Genomic DNA, 20,280 nt, shown 5'->3' with positions numbered 1-20,280 from the left:
TGCTGACTTTGACCGATCCTGTCACTTCTTTCCAAATGCGCTGCTACAACATCTTTAACAATTGACTCCAGCATCTTAACCACTACATATGTAAGGCTATCTGGTCTATATTTCCCCATTTTCTCTCCCCCTCCTTTCTTAAAATGTGGAGTTACTTTGGCTACCCTCCAGTCCACAAGAACTGATCCAGGGTTGAGAGAACATTGGAAAATGATCACCAATGCATCCACGATTTCTAGGGCCACCTCCTTGAGTACTCTGGGATGCAGACCATCAGGCCCTGTGGATTTATCTGCCTTCAGTCCCAACAGTTTACCGAACACCATTTCCAGAATAATGCGGATTCCTTTCAGTTCTTCCCTCCCACTAGATCCTCAGTCCCTTAGTATTTCTGGGAGATGGTTTGTGTCTTCCTTAGTGAAGACAGGACCAAAGTATTTGTTTAACTGTTCTGCCATTTCCTTGTTTCCCATTATAAATTCACCTGTCTGATTGTAACGGACCTACATTTGCCTTCACTAATCTTTTCCTTTTTACATATCTAAAGAAGCTTGTACAATCAGTTTTTATATTCCCTGCAAGCTTTCTTTCAAGCTCTTTTTTCTCCCTCTTTTTGAACCCCTTTGTCCTCCTCCGTTTAGTTCTAAATTTCCCCCAGTCCTCTGGTTTGCTGCTTCCTCTGGCCAATATATATGCCTCTTCCTTGGATTTGACACTCTCCTTGATTTCTCACGTTAGCCACGGTTGAGCCGCCTTCCCCGTTTTATTTTTTCGCCAGACAGGGATGAATAATTTTTGGAGTTCATCCCAGCGATCTTTAAATCTATGCCATTGCATTTCCACCTTCAACCCTTTAAGTATAATTTGCCAGTCTATCCTAGCCAATTCCCGTCTCATACCTTCAAAGTCTCCTTTTTTAAAGTTCAGGACCATAGTCTCTGACTTAACCATGTCACTCTCCATCCTAATGCAGAATTCCATCATATTATGGTCACTGTTGCCCAAAGGGCTTTGCACAACAAGATCGCTAACTAATCCTTCCTCATAACACAATAGGATGGCCTGCCTTCTAGGCGGTTCTTCTACATATTTCATTTAAAAAACCCATCCCATATACATTCCAGGAAATCTTCCTCCTCAGTGCTGCTATCAATTTGCTAGGCCCAATCTATATGTAGATTAAAGTCACCCATGCTGTACCTTTGCTACACGCATCCCTAATTTCCTGCTTGATGCTAACCCCAACCTCCCTACTGCAGTTTTTTTGGTGATGACTACTCACTGACATTAACATATTTTACTAGCATTGCAGTAAATACTGCAACACTACACTGTGGTGGTCAGAGAGCAAGATGCTATTCATCAAGGCAATTAGTCACCACCTTTATAATTAGGAATGGCAATAAATGCCAACAAAACCCATTTTCCATAGAGGAATAAATAAAAGACAAGGCTAAGCAGAATGAATGGAGAATCACAGTTAACATCCGCAAGGTCAGCTAACATTTACACAGGACTTTTCTGCAGCTTTTATTGTGTCTCTCTTTTACGACATCATTAATTTGCCAATTACTAGCCTGACAATTAAAGCAGACACCTATTTGTAGCAATGTTAGCAACAGAGCAGCAACTGATTGCAGAGCCGGTACTGCTTTAAAACTAATTGTTTGTTCATCAAGACTACTGTTAAACAAAAAGCTGCAGAGAATGATTACCTCAAAGTAAATTTTTGCTCAGATAGGGAGTCGACTGTTCAGAAAATAACCATTAGATTTCTCTTGGGAAACAAAAACCCCAAAAATGGCACCTGCGCCAATTAATGCATTCTAACTTTGCACAATGATTCTAAGAAATTAGGCTATTAAAAGCAAGTGAGGAAGGTGTTCAAAGGGCATTGCATATATTACCATGCCATTGAACAGCAGTCGACCAAATAAGTTCTTGCCTTCTTCCAGACCACCCTCCAAGTACACAGCACCTGCAAAATTAATATCCAAAATCAAACACAAACTAGAACACAGAACTAAAGATCACAGTAGGCAGATGGTCATAACGGCTCCAAAGTAATTAACTACCTCAGAATTACAATAATTAATCAGTTTAAAAGAACGAATGCATGGCAAATGATAAAATTCAAATTTTCCTTGATAAAATAACAACTTAAATGTATGAAATTAAAACAAATCATTATCAGGTACACTAGTAGAAGGATTTACCCACAAGAAAGTGTGGTCCAACTTTGATGTCCAATCAATGGACTCACTTACCAAAATTTCTCTCTTGAAACTTAGCTCTGTATGCATTTGTTTGGCTTGATTTACAGTCCACCCCATGAGTTAACCCAGCCCTGACATGATTTTCACATTTCATTCATTCAACATACCAAATGACACATCTGCAATCAGTGTCATAAAGCATCACACAAAAGGCAAAACACTGCCAGTGAAATGGAATGGCAAGAGAAAAATACAATTTAATTTTCTCCCCTCTTAATCCAGCAATGGTTCAGAATTTTGGCAAAGAATCAACATCATCCACCGTAAAAATGTTTCCAATCCAGTCGCTGCACAGGCCTTGGTGGACCAAGCAAAAGTATTTGGCTAAACTTTTGTAGAGTCTTCGCTTGGTCTCACCGATGTGCAGGAGGCCACATTGGGAACACCAGATATAGCAGATGAGGTTGGAGGAGGAGCACGTGAACTTCTGTCTCACCCTGGAAGGACTGCTGGGGTCCCTGGATCGAGGCAGTGGAGGAGATATAGGGCCAGGTGTTACAGCTCCTGCGGTTTCTGGGGAAAGTACCTGGGGAGGGGGACATTTAGGTGGGAAGAGATGAATGAACCAAGCAGTTGTGGAGGGTACTGTCTCTGTGGAAATGCGGAAAGAGGCAAAGCTGGGAAGATGAGACTGATGGCGGGATCACGTTGGAGGTGACGGAAATGTTGGAGAATGATGTGCTGGATGTAGAGGCTGGTGGGGTGATAGGTGAGGACCAGGGGACCTCTATCCTTATTCTGTCTGGGGGGGGGGGGGGGGGGGGGGGGGGAGGGGATCAAGAGCAGAACTACAGGACACAGAGAAGACACGGGTGAGGGATCAATCTATGACAGAAAGGAAACCACATTTACTAAATAAATTAGAAAACCCGTGCCTGCAGCAAGTTGCACAATGAGACAGTGATCTACTAGTCACCCACTTCCATGGTTACCTTGACTACATCTCTACCCACTTTGCAAAGAAGTCATCCCTTAATTTCAATTTTTCTGTCTCCACTACATCTTCTCCCAAGATGCGGCTTTCCACTCCAAGACATCGAGATGTCTTCTTTCCATTGTAAATGTGGTTTCCCCTCTGCTGCTGTGGGCGAGGCCTCACCCATGTCTCTGCTGTGCCCTGCAGTGCTGCTCTCCCCAATTCCCTGGGCCTCAGCTTTCATCCCAACTGCCTCCACATCCAACACATCATTCTCCAACATTTCCGCCAGTCACATCTTCACCCCTTTCCGTTTTCCGTAAAGATCACTTCCTTCCCACCAAATCATCTCTCACCGGATACTTTCCCCTGCAACAATAGGAGATGCAACACCTGTCCCTACACCTCCAATCTCACTTCCATTTACAATCCACTACAGCCCTTCTAAGTGAGGCAGAGGTTCACATGCAACCCTGTAAACCTCGTCTATTGCATTTAGTGTTCCCTAAGTGGCCTCCTTTACATCGGTGAGATCAAGTGTAGATTAGGCAACCTTTTCACCGAGCACTTGTGGTCTGTCCACTAGGGCTTGCTAGATTTACCGTTGCTAACCACTTCCAATCCCTACTGACCCTTGGCCTCGTCCATTGTCATAGTGAGGCCACACACAAACTGAAGAAACAGCATGGGTATCTTCCAAACCAACAGTATGAACATTGGATTCTCCAATTTCAAGTAGTACCCCCTCTACCCACCCTTTCTTTCCACTGGTACACACAATTGCTGGGGAAACTCAGCGGGTGCAGCAGCATCTATGGAGCGAAGGAAATAGGCGACGTTTCGGGCCGAAACCCTTCTTCAGACTGATGGAGGGTGGGGAAAGAAAGAAGGAAAAGTGGAGGAGGAGGAGGAGCCCGAGGGCGGGCGGATGGGAGGGTGGGAGGAGACAGCTAGAGGGTTAAGGAAGGGGAGGGGACAGCACGGGCTAGCCAAATTGGGAGAATTCAATGTTAATGCCATAAGGACGCAAGGACCCCAGACGGAATATGAGGTGCTGTTCCTCCAATTTCCGCTGTTGCTCACTCTGGCAATGGAGGAGACCCAGGACAGAGAGGTCGGATTGGGAATGGGAGGGGGAGTTGAAGTGCTGAGCCACCGGGAGGTCAGGTAGGCTATTGCGGACTGAGCGGAGGTGTTCGGCGAAACGATCGCCCAACCTACGCTTGGTCTCACCGATGCAAATGAGCTGACATCTAGAGCAGCGGATGCAGTAGATGAGGTTGGAGGAGATACAGGTGAACCTTTGTCGCACCTGGAACGACTGCTTGGGACCTTGAATGGAGTCGAGGGGGGAGGTGAAGGGACAGGTGTTGCATTTCTTGCGGTTGCTTAGCCCCAGTGCACACAACTTTTCCCCATAATCTCCTACACCCCCCCGCCCCCCCCCCCCCCCCCCCCCCCCCCCCCCCCCCGTTCCTTTCTCCATCCTTTACACACTCATCTCCAATTCCCTTTTTTTACCTCCTGGTCTTTCCCCTCTTCCCATATCTCACCTAGCATTACATTTAACTCATCGTCTTCTCTCTCTATCTTGTCTCCTTTTGACCTCTACCCTTTGCCATTTACTCTGCCCATCTTAAAATCAACAGCGCACAGTACAAATGGTAGCTTGACTGAAGTGGTGCAGATGGAAAAAAGCAAAGGATTGCAGTGACTGAAGGTGGCAACAATAACCACATGGTGTAAAGGACAAGGGCAACAGTCACATTGGAATGTACATCCTACAGTAGCTTCCCAATCACCACTGGGAATACACCATTGGTTTAAATCCCAAGACTCCAAGCAGCACTGGAGTGCCTACACCAGAGACCGCAGTGCTCAAAGCAGCTCATAGCCACCTTCAGAGTAATCCTGCTGGCAAAGTCATATCAAATAGATAAAGAACATCTAAACAAGAAAGTCCCTCGTAGGTTTAAGCATTCTGCCTCTTCTCCAGACATCAAGGATCCCAATGAGGATTAGTACGGGTTATGTGGTTAGTTGCTGAGTACGGATGTTAGGAGTTATGGGGAGAAGGCAGGAGAATGGGGATGGGAGGGAGGTAGATCAGCCATGATTGAATGGTGGAGTAAACTCAATGGGCAAAATGGCCTAATTCTGCTCCTATCACTTATGACCTTATGAAGTAGTATCACAGGTTCACAATTTCCATCTTTTGCTGCCACATACAGAATCCCCAAACTCTCTTTTCCAGAGGGGATAAATAATACAACCAATCTGGCATTTCATTTCGACATTCTTGCGTTGATGATATTCGCGCAAATGTAGGCTGTCATGTACCTAAAATACATACTCTTTAGGTAAAGCAGAACCCAATTTTGTCTCATGATTACATCAGATCACCAAAGAGTATTGCCAATCACATCCTCCTGACTTTTTACAAGAAATTTGGTGGGAGCAGCATCTTGAGCTATTTCAGCTCACTCCAATGGTGTATAAGGCCTATCAGGAGTTATGGGGAGAAGGCAAGAGAATGCGATTGAGAGGGAAAGATAGATCAGGCATGGTTAAATGGCGGAGTATACTTGATGGGCCGAATGGCCTGTTTCTGCTCCTATAACTTATGAACATATTTCTCACAGGTCAAGCACTTCAAGCTGTGATTTAATGTTTCTTGCAACGCTCAAAGATCAGTGCAAGAGTGGCGTAATCATAAAATGACTCTCACTCTCCAGTACTTGGGCTAATGAACCAGAGACATGAGTATGGATCCTACCGTGGTAGTTGGCTACTTTAAATCCAACTCATTATTTAAATCTGGAAAACGCTGGCATTGGTAATAATCACTACGAAACCATCAGGGTGCTGTAAAATCTCATTAGGTCACTGACGTCCTTCAATCTGACCTTCCTGTGACTCCAGCTCCTCGAATCACAATAGTTGAATCAGAACTGCCCTTTGAAATGACCCAGAAAGCTGCACAGTTCATGGGGGCACTTAATGATTGTCTATTCCACATTTGAACAATGAAAATGTGGGACAATATCTGGTAATAGCCGTCTTCTTTTTCATACTGAAATACAAGGACATTGTGAGAATCCACAATGCATCTATGGAATGTCGGATGTTGCGAGGAGACTTGGTAGACGTATATAACATTATGCAAGGCATATCGGGTAGACAGAAAGAACCTTTATCGCGCGGTGGAAATTCAGATTCAGATTCAACTTTAATTGTCATTGTCAGTGTACAGTACAGAGACAACGAAATGCAGTTAGCATCTCCCTGGAGAGCGACATAGAATATGATTTCAATAAATAAATCTATTTACATGTATACAGTCATAGTGTTTTTCCTGTGGGAGGAGTGGGGGGGGGATTGGCAGTCACCGAGGTATATTGTTGAGTAGTGTGACAGCCGCAGGGAAGAAACTGTTCCTGGACCTGCTGGTCCGGCAACGGAGAGACCTGTAGCGCCTCGCGGATGGTAGGAGGGTAAACAGTCCATGGTTGGGGTGAGAGCAGTCCTTGGCGATGCTGAGCGCCCTTCGCAGACAACGCTTGCTTTGGACAGACTCAATGGAGGGGAGCGAGGAACCGGTGATGCGTTGGGCAATTTTCACCACCCTCTGCAGTGCTTTCCGGTCGGAGACAGAGCAGTTGCCATACCATACTGTGATACAGTTGGTAAGGATGCTCTCGATGGTGCAGCGGTAGAAGTTCACCAGAATCTGAGGAGACAGATGGACCTTCTTCAGTCTCCTCAGGAAGAAGAGACGCTGGTGAGCCTTCTTGACCAGAGTTGAGGTATTGTGGGTCCAAAAGAGGTCATCGGAGATGTTGACCCCCAGGAACCTGAAGCTGGAAACACGTTCCACCTCCGTCCCGTTGATGTGGATGGGGGTGTGCGTGCCGCCCCTAGACTTCCTGAAGTCTACAATGAGCTCCTTGGTCTTCTTGGAGTTAAGGGCCAGGTTGTTGTCAGCGCACCATGCTGCTAGGAGCTGGACCTCCTCCCTATAGGCCAACTCATCGTTGTTGCTGATGAGGCCAATCACCGTTGAATCATCTGCATACTTGATGATGGTGTTAGTACCATGTACAGGTGTGCAGTCATAGGTGAAGAGGGAGTAGAGGAGGGGGCTCAGCACACAGCCCTGTGGAACGCCGGTGTTCAGGGTGAGGGTTGAAGAGGTGTGCTTGTCTAACCTAACAGACTGGGGTCTGTTGGTTAGAAAGTCCAGTATCCAGGTGCAGAGGGAGGGGTCGATGCCCAGGTTACCGAGTTTGGTGATCAGTTTAGAGGGTATAATGGTGTTGAATGCTGAGCTGTAATCAATGAACAGCATTCTTATGTAAGTGGCTCTGTTGTCGAGGTGGGAGAGGGCGGAGTGAAGTGCCATTGAGATGGCATCCTCCGTACTGCTGTTCTTGCGGTAGGCAAACTGATAGGGATCCAATGTGGGGGGTAGGCAGCCTTTGAGGTGTGCCAGGACCAGCCTCTCGAAGCACTTGGTGATGATGGGAGTAAGTGCAACTGGGCGGAAGTCGTTGAGGCTTGCCGCAGTGGAGTGTTTTGGCACCGGCACGATGGAGGTGGTTTTAAGGCACGTGGGGACAACTGCTTGGGCAAGTGACAGGTTGAAGATGTCAGTCCAGACGTCTGTCAGCTGCGCAGCACAGGCCCTGAGGACGCGCCCGGGGATGCCGTCAGGGCCAGCGGCCTTACGTGCATTAGTCCTACTCAGTGCCACGTACACGTCGTAGGGGGTGAGTGTGAGGGGTTGGTGATCGGCAGGTAGCACAGCCTTGATGGCTGTCTCTAGATTGTCCCTGTCGAAGCGGCCATAGAAGTGGTTAAGCTCAAGGAAGGAGGCGTCGCTGGATGTGGGGGTGGTGTTGGTGGGTCTATAGTCCGTGATGGCCTGGATGCCTTGCCACATGCGTCGGGGGTCGGAGTTGTTGTTGAAGTGCTCCTCAATCCTGAGCTTATGGCAGTGCTTGGCCTTCTTGATGCCCCTCTTCAGGTTAGCCCTGGATGAACTGTAGGCTCGAGCATCGCCTGACCTGAAAGCGGTGTCCCGTGCTTTCAGCAGTAGCCTGACCTCGCTGTACATCCATGGCTTCTGATTCGGGAATATGGTCACCCGTTTGAGGGAGGTGACACTATTGATGGTGGAGTTTATAAAGTCCAGAACAGAGGATGTGTAGGAATCAATGTCCGTGTGGGAGTCAAGGGTGGCCTGGGCTGCAAACGCCTTCCAGTCAGTGTTTCCAAAACACTGCTGAAGTGTGGAGTCCGCTTCCTCTGACCAGACTTTTACTGTCCTCACAGTGGGTTTTACCCGTCTGATGAGTGGGGAATACTTAGGGAGCAGGATCAATGAGAGGTGATCAGACTGACCAAGGTGGGGGAGGGGGGTGGCTTTGTAAGCTTCAGCCATGTTAGTGTAGACTTTGTCCAGTGTCTTGTCTACTCTAGTGGCGAAGGAGACATGTTGGTGGAATTTGGGGAGTACAATCTTCAGGTTGGAGTGATTGAAGTCACCCGCAACAATGAAGGCTGCCTCGGGGTTGTGAGTCTGTTGTTTGCTAATGGCAGTATGCAGCTCTTCCATTGCAAGCTTGGCATTAGCATCAGGAGGGATATAGGCTGCAGTCACAACAGTGGAGGTTAACTCTCTGGGCAGATAGAACGGTCTGCATCTAACCAAGAGGAACTCAAAGTTAGCTGAGCAGTGACTCTCGATGATGGTGGAGTCCGTGCACCATGCTTTATTTACATAAATGCACAGACCCCCACCTCTGGTCTTACCGGAGTCTGATGTCCTGTCCGCTCGGAGTAAATGACGCCCCGTTAGCTGGATGGCACTATCAGGAATGTCGATGTTGAGCCAAGTTTCCGTGAAGATCAGGATGTTGCAGTCTTTGATCCAGTTGTGGGAGGTGATCCTTAGCCGGAGTTCGTCCATTTTGTTTGCCAGTGAGCACACGTTGGCGAGGAAAAGGCTAGGAATCGCTAGCCTGTGTGGGGCTAGCTCTAACCTAGCCTTTAACCCACCTCTGCGTCCCCGGCGGTGCTTTCGTACACGTCGCCGTCTGTTGGTGCTTCCGGTCGGTCGGAAATGTCCAACACCATAAGCTATCGGGGGAAATGTTTAATGGAGATATGCAGGGCAAGATTTATTTTTACACAGAATGGTAGGGGCCTGGGATGCATTGCCAGGCTTGGTGGGGGAGACAGATATGATTGTGGCACTTAGAAGCTTTTGGGTAAGCACATGGAAGTGAGAGGATAGAAGAATATAGATAATGTACAGGCAGATGAGATCAGTTTAACTTGACATCATGTTCGGCACAAAAATGATGGGCCGAAGGGTGCGTGGTCGAATCACGTCAGGGTCACCAGTTGTAGCGGCCTGGACGAGGTCAGGAAAAGGCCAGACGCCAGGCAGGTTCAGAAGTAGTTTAATGAAGTCTCGAGAACACACCGCACCCCAGCGAGCAGGACCTGGGAAACCCCGTGGGCAGACAATCGTCCCTGTCCTTCAAGAGACGAGGGGGAAGACCCTAGGAGTGGCCTAACCCCCAGGGACCGCCACAACATTCATTAATCAGTTAGCAACTGTGCTCAATAATGGTCATCACAGAAGTAAGAATTGGTTTAGTTGGATGTTTATGAATACCATAACAACTGAAGAAAGTTTTCACTCGCCAATAACATAAGTCCTCAACCATAGTAAGGTTCTAGGCTAACTACAAATGCTGATTAAAAGCTCGTGAATACACTGCTAAACACATTTTTGACCAGAATATGCCAAGCATTACATAGCTGGAGAAGTACATTTTAAATGATTGGAAATCTGAAATAAGACATAAAATGCTGAGGCACTCAGCAGATCAGGAAGCAACTGTAAAAAGAGTAGGTAACATTTAATAGTTAACAAGTTTGAATACTCTTTATTGACCTGACACATTATTTCTGTTTCTCTTTTCACAAACACTGCTGGACTTGCTGATTGTTTCCAGTAATTCTGTTTAACTATAGGGATGATGAAAATTTACGGCATTAATAAATGGTACATTTATTAATCCTAAAATCCACGGCTGAGCCAGATTTTCATGTGTTGTTTTTCAGAGATGAGGCTCTAACATTATTTTTTTAACCACAGCTTGTTTACAGCAAAACCTATGACGTCCCCTTTGATGTCTTGTTTTCGCACCTAACCCTTCCATATCTCAATAGACAATAGGTGCAGGAGTAGGCCATTCGGCCCTTCGAGCCAGCACCGCCATTCAATGTGATCATGGCTGATCATCCCCAATCAGTACCCCGTTCCTGCGTTCTTCCCATATCCCCTGACTCCGCTATTTTTAAGAGCCCTATCTAGCTCTCTCTATATCTCCCTCTCCCCTGACTCTCAATCTGATGGGTCTTGACCCGAAACATCACCCATTCCTTCTCTCCAGAAATGCTACCAGCCTAGGATGATGGGTTGGGGGGGGTATGGGAACAAAATGGTGATTTTTCCCTGCATTGCTAAGGCAAGTAAAATATTATAGCAATCTCGTGAAATAAAGAAGACATCCAAATTCATAATTTAAGGAAAGCGTCAACAACCATAAACCTGAAATTGAAAACAGTTCAGAGCGAATTCTTTAGGCTGCGTTGCAACTCTAACTTCAGTGTTCAATTGCACTGGTGAGACCCTTTTTAAATTACCTATTAGGGCTTCAAAACAATTAGCCATGGCATGACGCAGGTCTGATTCTCTGCAGAGGTCAGGTCCATGGGCATACAGCATAAAACGATCCAATTCCAGTTTCTATGGGAAGAAACAAAAATCAAAATCAATACATTTATTCTGAATGCACATCCATTAAAAACTGGCAGGGTTTCTGGAACAGCACTAGAAAGGCAAGAGGTCACCAAGTTGTGAACACAAAAGAAATGCAGTCCTGTGCACTTGATTTCTGGGGAACAATGAAGAAAGTTGTTAGGTCAATGGAAAAATTCATCGATCTGGGCAAGAGAATTTGACAGAGCGACCCATTTTGGCCAATACATGAATCTCGACTTGCATGTGATGCTTGGCCTTTCGACCTCAAGCAGACCACTCAATTGTAAAAGATCATTGGCAGTTCAAGGCAGCATTCTACTACCACAAAGTGTTTACCGATGGGTTATAAATGTGATCTCCACGGCATCACCTTGATCCTCACAGCTAATCCTAAGAAATATTGCCATTTTTTTCAATCAACAATATGCCATCAAACCCATCTAAATACTGTCCGCACCAATAAAACATTTAAATAAACTGACCTACCAACTTATGTCCAACTTCATTGTGATAGTTAAATCACGGTCAGTAGCAAGGTCATTGCACAAGCTTTACATAGATTTATTTAAAAAAACAGAATTTGAATAGTTCCTTTTCAGAACAACTCAAGCATTTAACAGTCAATGAACCATTTCCAAAATGCAGCCACAATTGCAATGTAGGGCATAGCAAAGGCCAGATCACATGTTTAATTTAGGCACTGGTTAATGAATATTAGGACATGGGGTGGGGCAAGGAGTGGGGTGAGAAATTCCCGCTACTCTTCTCCAAATTAACGGTCGTAATCCTAGATTAATTTTTAATTAATAAACCTTATTAATAAAATTATTATTAATATTATTATGATTGATACAGCCAACTTTTCTGCACCATGAGTCTTTATGTTCTGCTTAAGCCACTGGAGCAGCAATTGATACCAATTAAAACATCGACAACTGGCGAGCGGTTCTGAGCTACAATCTACATCATTGAAGACTTTTCTGGACTTTATCTTGCACTAAATGTTATTCACTTCATTATGTATCTGTACACCGTGGATGGTTCGACTGCAATTATGTAGTCTTTCTGCTGACTGGTTGGCACGCAACAAAATATTTTCATTGTACCTGACAATAAACTAAACACATGACAATAAACTAAACTTAAACTAAAACTAAACATTCTGACCTAGAGACAGAAGCACTATTAAATGTACCACCGCTGAGTGTATGTGAAAATGATTCAGAGGCCACAGACTGGAAATCATGTGAGATTTTAGTTTCCTTACTTGTAAAGCAGGAAAACTTCCTTTAAGATGAAGTGATTTTCCACTGATTTACAGAGTCCATGTGTTGTTTCATGCAAAGAGATCAAATAGGATGGGCCTATTTGCTCTAATGTTTAAGGTAAATGCAATAATGTCATTGAGAGGTTTGAAATTGTGTTTCTGCTGGCTACAGAATCTAGGACAAATAGTCATAATAGTTGACCTCATTCACTGAAATTAAGAAACAGGAAATGTTTCTTCCATCAGATGATTTCTGCCAATTCGAACAGACTGTGGTCTGTGGATGAGGAAGTCGAGGATGCAATTGCAGAGGGATGCGCAGAGACCCAGTTCCGTGAGCTTGGTAGCCAGCTTTTATTTATTTATTTATTTATTTATTTTTTAATAATAAAAATTTATTCAATTATTAAAAAATAATATTACACTACAATAAAACAAGCCAGAACCCACCACTATAATACAATACAAACATGTAATAAACTACTATACAACTATGATACAATCCTTATTGAGGATACATTCAACACCCTGCGGAGCCCAGCGGTCCCGGAACTCCCTCAGGGTGCCCGTAGACAGGGCGTATTCCCTTTCTAATCCCACCCGGGCACGGACGTAACCCCCGAAAAGGGGCAGGCAGCTGGCTCGGGTAGAGCCCTCCACCGTCTGGCGCCGTGACTCGCGGATGGCCAGCTTGGCCAGGCCCAGGAGCAACCCAACCAGGACATCTTCAGCCCTACCCTCTCCCCTACGCACAGGGTGTCCAAAGATAAGGATGGTGGGTGAAAAATGCAGCCAGAAGGCAAGGAGCAGCCCCTTTAGGTATTGAAACAGTGGCTGCAGCCTCACGCACTCCATGTACACGTGGTACACAGACTCTTCCAGCCGCAAAAGTGGCAGGCGGCTGGCGAGTCTGTGAACCGCGAGAGAAACAGGCTGCAGGGAACACCTCGGTGCAATACCCTCCACCCCAGGTCCCCAATGTACAGGGGGAGAATCCTTGCGTAGAGGGACCCCCACCGGGGGCCCCCCTCGCGACCGGAAGGGAACACCGACCGCCACTTGGTGTCCGGACTGTGGACGAGGGCGAGGAAGTGCAGGGTTTGGAGGAGGAGCCCATACAGGACACGCCTCACTGCGTCTCGGAGGGAGACGAAGGGTGTCGAGGAAAGGCGGCTCAAATTGTGTGGGACCGGCTCCCGGGATGGATTACGGCCCCTTGGTCCGATGAGTACTTCCGGCTTAGCGGGGGCTTGCTCAACCACCAGTACTCCACACGTTTGAGCCCTTGGTAGCCAGCTTGGAGGGGATGATGGTATTGAACGCCGAGCAGGATGTTTCAAGTTCAAGTTCAAGTTTACATTTATTGTCAATGTACCAATTGGTACAGCGAGATTTGGGTTGCCATACAGCCGTACAAATAATTAAAAACACAACACACTATAGAATTTAAAATGAACATCCCCACACAGCGGAATCAACGTTTCCTACTGTGAGGGAAGGCAATAAAAGTTCAGTCATCTGTCTCTTTGTTCACCATTGGTCGGGGCCTATTGAGGCCCCCACAGTCGCCGCAACGGCGGCCCGAGGTTCAGGCCCTCTTGCCGGATGGTGGAACTCCAGGGTTTCTAGGGGTACGGAAGGGTTCAGGTGCATACAGGGAGCTGATACCAACGCTCAGTTATAACCTTACTGTGTGGGCAGAGAACTCTCAAGGGACCCAGGCCAAATCTTGCAGCTATCCTCATGTCATTAAGGTTGCCATTTACTTACAATGCTCATCTTGGTGCAGACTACACTAACTCAATTAGAAGCTCAAGCTTGGTTTTCATGCACTCTCGTCTCATGCAGGAGTGGAAGCAAGTACAAAGTTTTGGAGAAGAATTAACTGTACAGCAATATAGATCACCGGCATAATGAACCTTTTATAAATTAAAATACTGACCTTAGCCAACATAGCAAGGTGCTGGTTCTGCACGATTGCAGTGCGGTAGGTAGCTAATCCACCTTCCTCCAGATTCGGAAATAAAAAGTATAGGTGGACACTGAAAGCAAACGGAAAGAAACTTAAACAGAATCCAATCAATAAAATGAAATAAAATGAGGCAGTAGCAATGCCTCACAATGATACCTTTATCACTTGATTTCATTCCTTTCAAAACACTTGGCAATACTAAAGCTGCCACTGCTATTAGTATTAAATGCAGATGCAGTAGCAACTGCCCCTTGAAGTCTGTTCCCAAAATTTAATTCCACTGACTTAATCCCATGAAATGTAGTCATGGCAGAGAGCTGTTGCTTATTGTACATTCATCAGTAAAAGAATAAATGTCTATAGTATCCTATTTCACAATTATAAACTTTAACAATTTGATGATGATTCAAATTTCTGAAATACTTCTCTTCCACAGCAATTTTACAAACACGAGGCATAATTGTGAACACTTCATGAGGTCATAAATGATAGGGGTAGAATTAGGCCATTCGGCCCATCAAGTCTACTCCGCCATTCAATCATGGCTGATCGATCTCTCCCTCCTAACCCCATTCTCCTGCCTTCTCCCCATAACTACTTACACCTGTATTAATCAAGAATTTATCTCTGCCATAAAAATATCCACTGAATATTTTCCTATAAAAAATTAAGAAAATCTATGAAAACATCACAGTACACAGTACCAAGAGTACATCACAGAAGTATTATCAAATAAGATCAAGTTATGCTTAGTTTAGTGATGCAGCGTGGAAACAAGCCTTTCGGTCCACCAAGTCCACTGCGACCATTGATCACCCATATACTAGCTCCATGTTATCCCAGTTTCGCATCCCACACACTAGGGGCAATTTACAGAAGCCAAATAATATATAAACCTGCGCGTCTTCGGCATGTGGGAGGAAACTGGAGAACGTATGAATTCTACACAGACAACACCCGTAGTCAAAATCAAAACCAGGTCTCTAGTGCCGTGAGGCAGCATCTCTACCACTACGCCACTGTGCCACCCTTAACTAGAAGATATGGGGATCATAGCTTTGGGAAAAGAAAGGTAGATTTAAAATATTTTCTTCGGGTTACAAGCCTGTGAGATGGAGGGAGGGGGAGATTCCGAACTGCAGGGCCAGTTAATAGCAGAGCAGTCAATGGTGAAATGAGTAAAAGTGGACATTTGTACGAGAGGTCAGAATTCAAACTAGGCTTACAATACTTAAGGAAATTATAAAAATCGGGATCATCAATTAATCCCATGCAGATTTAAAGAGAAAGATGAGATACTAATGAGGCTTAAGATTCAGATTCAACTTTAATTGTCATTGTCCGTGTACAGTACAGAGACAACGAAATGCATTTAGCATCTTCCTGGAAGAGCGACATAGAATATGATTTGAATAAATATTTACATATATACAGACATAGTGTTTTTCCTGTGGGAGGAGGGGGGGGGGGGGGGGGGTGATTGGCAGTCACCGAGGTACGTTGTTGAGTAGAGTGACAGCCGCCGGGAAGAAGCTGTTCCTGGACCTGCTGGTCTGGCAACGGAGAGACCTGTATCGCCTCCCGGATGGTAGGAGGGTAAACAGTCCATGGTTGGGGTGAGAGCAGTCCTTGGCGATGCTGAGCGCCCTCCGCAGACAACGCTTGCTTTGGACAGACTCAATGGAGGGGAGCAAGGAACCGGTGATGCGTTGGGCAATTTTCACCACCCTCTGCAATGCCTTCCGGTCGGAGACAGAGCAGTTGCCATACCATACTGTGATACAGTTGGTAAGGATGCTCTCGATGGTGCAGCGGTAGAAGTTCACCAGGATCTGAGGAGACAGATGGACCTTCTTCAGTCTCCTCAGGAAGAAGGGACGCTGGTGAACCTTCTTGATCAGAGTTGAGGTATTGTGGGTCCAAGAGAGGTCATCGGAGATGTTAACACCCAGGAACCTGAAGCTAGAAACACGTTCCACCTCCGTCCCGTTAATGTGGATGGGGGTGTGCGTGCCGCCCCTGGACTTCCTGAAGTCTACAATGAGCTCATTGGTCTTCTTGGAGTTAAGGGCCAGGTTGTTGTCAGCGCACCATGCTGCTAAGTGCTGGACCTCCTCCCTGTAGGCCGACTCATCGTTGTTGCTGATGAGGCCAATCACCGTTGTATCATCTGCATACTTGATGGTGGTGTTAGTACCATGTACAGATGTGCAGTCATAGGTGAAGAGGGAGTAGAGGAGGGGGCTCAGCACACAGCCCTGTGGAACGCCGGTGTTCAGGGTGAGGGTTGAAGCGGTGTGCTTGTCTAACCTAACAGACTGTGGTCTGTTGGTTAGAAAGTCCAGTATCCAGTTGCAGAGGGAGAGATCGATGCCCAGGTTACCGAGTTTGGTGATCAGTTTAGATGGTATAATGGTGTTGAATGCTGAATTTAAATAGAAAATGCATATGGATAGCACAGCGGCACAGCAGGTGGTGTTGCCACTGCTCTTCTCCAGCGATCAGAGTTCAATTCTGACCTGTGTAGAGTTTGCATGCCCTCCCCATAACTGTGAGGGTGTTCCCAGGTGCTCCAGTTTCCACCCATACCCCGAAAACTTTCTGGTGGGTTCATTCACAGCTGTAAAATACCCTCTAGTGTGGACGGTTGGCAGGAGAATCAGGGGAGAGACGATGGGCATGAAAGAGAAAATGGGTTACAATAAAATACGAATGAGAAAGACATTTTTGTTCTGAGAGCTGGCGTCATTGCAATACATAGTCTTTCCTCTGACCAGATAGCACTCAACAAAAAAGGTTCTTCACTGTACCTCGGTACACGTGACAATAAACTAAATTAATGAACTAAGAAAATATAAGAAACATGTATTAATAAATTGTACAATTTCTACCAATAGTTAGTTTTAGGATCATCTTTGCCATGATATCCCCCACACATCACTGGCCTTGGCTTAGAAGTCAGCTGGACATTGGAACTCACTAGCTTTGGACTGACTTGCTTTTCCCTTCCATAGATGTCCAATTCCATCACTTTCCTCTTGCTAAGACTAATATGGAAACCAATTGTCCTTGGGGTAAGATCATAGAAAATAGGTGCAGGAGGCCATTCGGCCCTTCATGTAAACTAAACTCCAATCTATCATGTCAAGGCATTCTCTACCAAGTTTTCGATGCTTTATGCTGCACACATTCATTAAAAATATATAGCAATATTAAAAATTAAAACTACTGCAAGCTTAAAACTAAATGTATGGACATTAAATTCGTACCTCGTTAAAAATTCAACCACTGCGTCTCCCAAGAATTCTAGTCGTTCATTGTGGTTAATCCTTCGTAAAGAAGAAATTAAATGTTTATATTATGGCTATTAATTTAAAACATGATACAATTTACAATTAATTAGAATTTCAACTGTATGGCATTGAAATATGTAAGCAGCTTGTAGAAATGGTTGCCATGACTATAAATGCAACCTTTTAATAAATCATATCCCAGCACAGCTGATGGGTGCATCACTTGCAACTTAAATCACAGGCACCTTTCAAAAACAGTTTTGGAGAAGAGTGAAGGTTGGCAGAATAAAAGTTTATCCGAGTACCATTCTGCATCTAATTCAGTGAAAGGCAGAGCTTCACACACACACATTTCATCACATGATCGGAAGCTAGCTTAACTGGCACCTGGCAGTAAAACTTTCTGTAAGAGAGCTCTGTCGAAAGAAATGAAATGTTTGCCCAAAGTAAACCCACAATGAACATAGATTCAGCGATCAAGCAGCTTCTGCAGAGGCAAAGGGATGGATTGAGACCCTGCATCAGGAGACCAGTAAATAGGTGCGGGGGAGGAGTAGGATAGGGACTGGTGGGTGATAGGTGGAGCATGATGGACAGATGGATAAAGAAACAGATGTGGGAGGGGAGGGTGGAGGTAAGAGTCAGAGGTGTGCGAATATGGAGGGAAGTTGAAATGACACGCAACTGGAAGCTTAAGATGGCTTGTGATCTAACCTAGTGTTTGACTCTGATCCATGATCTCAGTGGTTGGAGCTTGTACATTGGAAGTCAGAGCTTTTTGTGGCTGCCCTGTTAAGATATTAGAGGGAGAAACAAAGAACTGAAGATGCTGGTTTATACCAAAGATAAACACAAAATGCTGGAGTAACTCAACGGGTCAAACAGCATCTCTGGAAGAAAGGAATAGGTGACGTTTCGGATCATAACCAGATATGGACAGAGCGCAACTGCTCGGCAAAATGGTTACCTAGTCTACGCTTGGATGTAGAAGAAACCAAATCGAAAATGCCACAGATGAGGTTAGAGTAAGTGCAGACGCCTCACCTAGCTGGGCTGTTTAGGTCCCTGGATGGCGGTGAGGAAGATGGTACAGGGAAAAGTGTTGCAGCTCTTTCGGGTGCAGGTGAAAATGCCAGGAGAATGGGAGGGATGGTCGGGAAGGAATGAGTGCATCAGGAAGACATGGGGAGAGCAGAATGTAGAAAGCGGAATGGGGGAGGGAAAGACCAAAAGATGTGGGATCCAGTGGCAGTTGGTGAAAATGACGAAGAACGACGTGTTGGGTACAGTGGCCATTCGGGAGAAAGGTGAGGTCCAAGGGGAGATGGGATGAGAATAGATGGCTGCTAAATGCAAGTGAGGGCTCCTATCAGGCATAGCAGAAGAGAAGCCACATTTCCAGAAAAAGAAGCACATTTAAGAAGGCCTGCCATGGAACACCTCACCCTGGCAAATCCGGCAGAGTTGGAAAAACTGAGGCAAAGGGATGGTGTCCTTATAAGAGATATGGTGGGTGGAGATGGAAGCCGTTGTGGTAATTGGTGGTTTAAGGTAGAATTATAGTGGAGTCAGTGTCACCAGCCATACAGCATAGAAACAGGCCGTACGGCACAACTCTCCCATGCCGACCAAGATGCTTAACCGAGACAGTCCTGCGTGCCTGTGCCTGGCCTTTATCCCTCCAAACCTTTCCTATCCAGGTATCTGCCCGATTGTCCTTTAAATGTCATAATGTACCCGCCCTACCACTTCCTCGGGCAGCATATTGCACATATGCAACACAGTGGAAAATATTGTCCCTGAGATCCCTTTTAAACTTTTTCCCGCTCACCTTAAACCTATGCCTCATAGATTTCAATCCCATTGCTCTGGAGAAAAGACGGTGGCTATTCATCTTATCTATTCTCTTCATGATTCTATATACCTCGATGAAGGGGATTATGGAGCCATGAGGGAGGAGCTGGCCAAGGTTGACTGGAAAGATACCCTAGCAGGGATAACAGTGGAACAACAATGGCAGGTATTTCTGGGAATAAAACAGAAGGTGCAGGATCAGTTCATTCCAAAGAGGAAGAAAGATTCCAAGGGGAGTAAGAGGCGACCGTGGCTGACAAGGGAAGTCAAGGACAGTATAAAAATAAAAGAGAAGAAGTATAACATAACAAAGATGAGCGGGAAGCCAGATGACTAGGACACTTTTACAGAACAATAGAAGATAACTAAATAGCCAATACGGGGAGAAAAGATGAGATAAGCTAGCCAAGAATATAAAGGAGGATAGTAAAAGCTTTAGGTAGGTGAAAAGGAAAAAATTAGTTAAGACCAAAGTTGGACCCTTGAAGACAGAAACAGGTGATTTTTTAATGGGGAACAAGGAAATGGCAGACAAGTTGAACAGGTACTTTGGATCTGTCTTCACTAAGGAAGGCACAAACAATCTCCCAGATGTACTAGTGGCTCGAAGGGCCGAAAAGCCCACTCCGGCACCTATTGTCTATAAAGGTCACCCCTCAGTCTCTAATGCCATTGGGGGGAAAAAACCCGAGCATTCCAGCCTCTCCTTGTACCTCTAACCCTCCAGACCAATAACTTGCTTTGCACCATTTCCAATTTAATAACATCCTTCCTATAGCTGGGCAACCAGAACTACACACAGAACTCCAAATGTGGCCATAGCAATGACTTGTACAGCTGCAGCATGATATTCCAAATGCCT

The 20,280-nt window shown here is 45.5% G+C and overlaps 1 protein-coding gene across 3 annotated transcripts in view; it reads right to left on the bottom strand.

Annotated features, from left to right (window-relative positions):
- drosha (drosha ribonuclease III) overlaps positions 1-20,280 on the bottom strand; it is a 149,846-nt gene that overhangs the window by 57,653 nt on the left and 71,913 nt on the right. For all 3 annotated transcript variants that reach the window (XM_033049054.1, XM_033049036.1, XM_033049044.1), the window contains exons 20-23: positions 17,541-17,600; positions 14,242-14,341; positions 10,915-11,017; positions 1,908-1,978 (exon numbers count right to left, since the gene is read on the bottom strand). In XM_033049054.1, the coding sequence (XP_032904945.1) occupies positions 1,908-1,978; positions 10,915-11,017; positions 14,242-14,341; positions 17,541-17,600 (334 nt within the window). The remainder of the gene's footprint in view (positions 1-1,907; positions 1,979-10,914; positions 11,018-14,241; positions 14,342-17,540; positions 17,601-20,280) is intronic.

Source organism: Amblyraja radiata, chromosome 2 (genome assembly GCF_010909765.2).
Source record: "Amblyraja radiata isolate CabotCenter1 chromosome 2, sAmbRad1.1.pri, whole genome shotgun sequence".
Classification (NCBI taxonomy): Eukaryota; Metazoa; Chordata; class Chondrichthyes; order Rajiformes; family Rajidae; genus Amblyraja; species Amblyraja radiata.
This window is presented reverse-complemented; position numbering and strand designations above follow the sequence as displayed.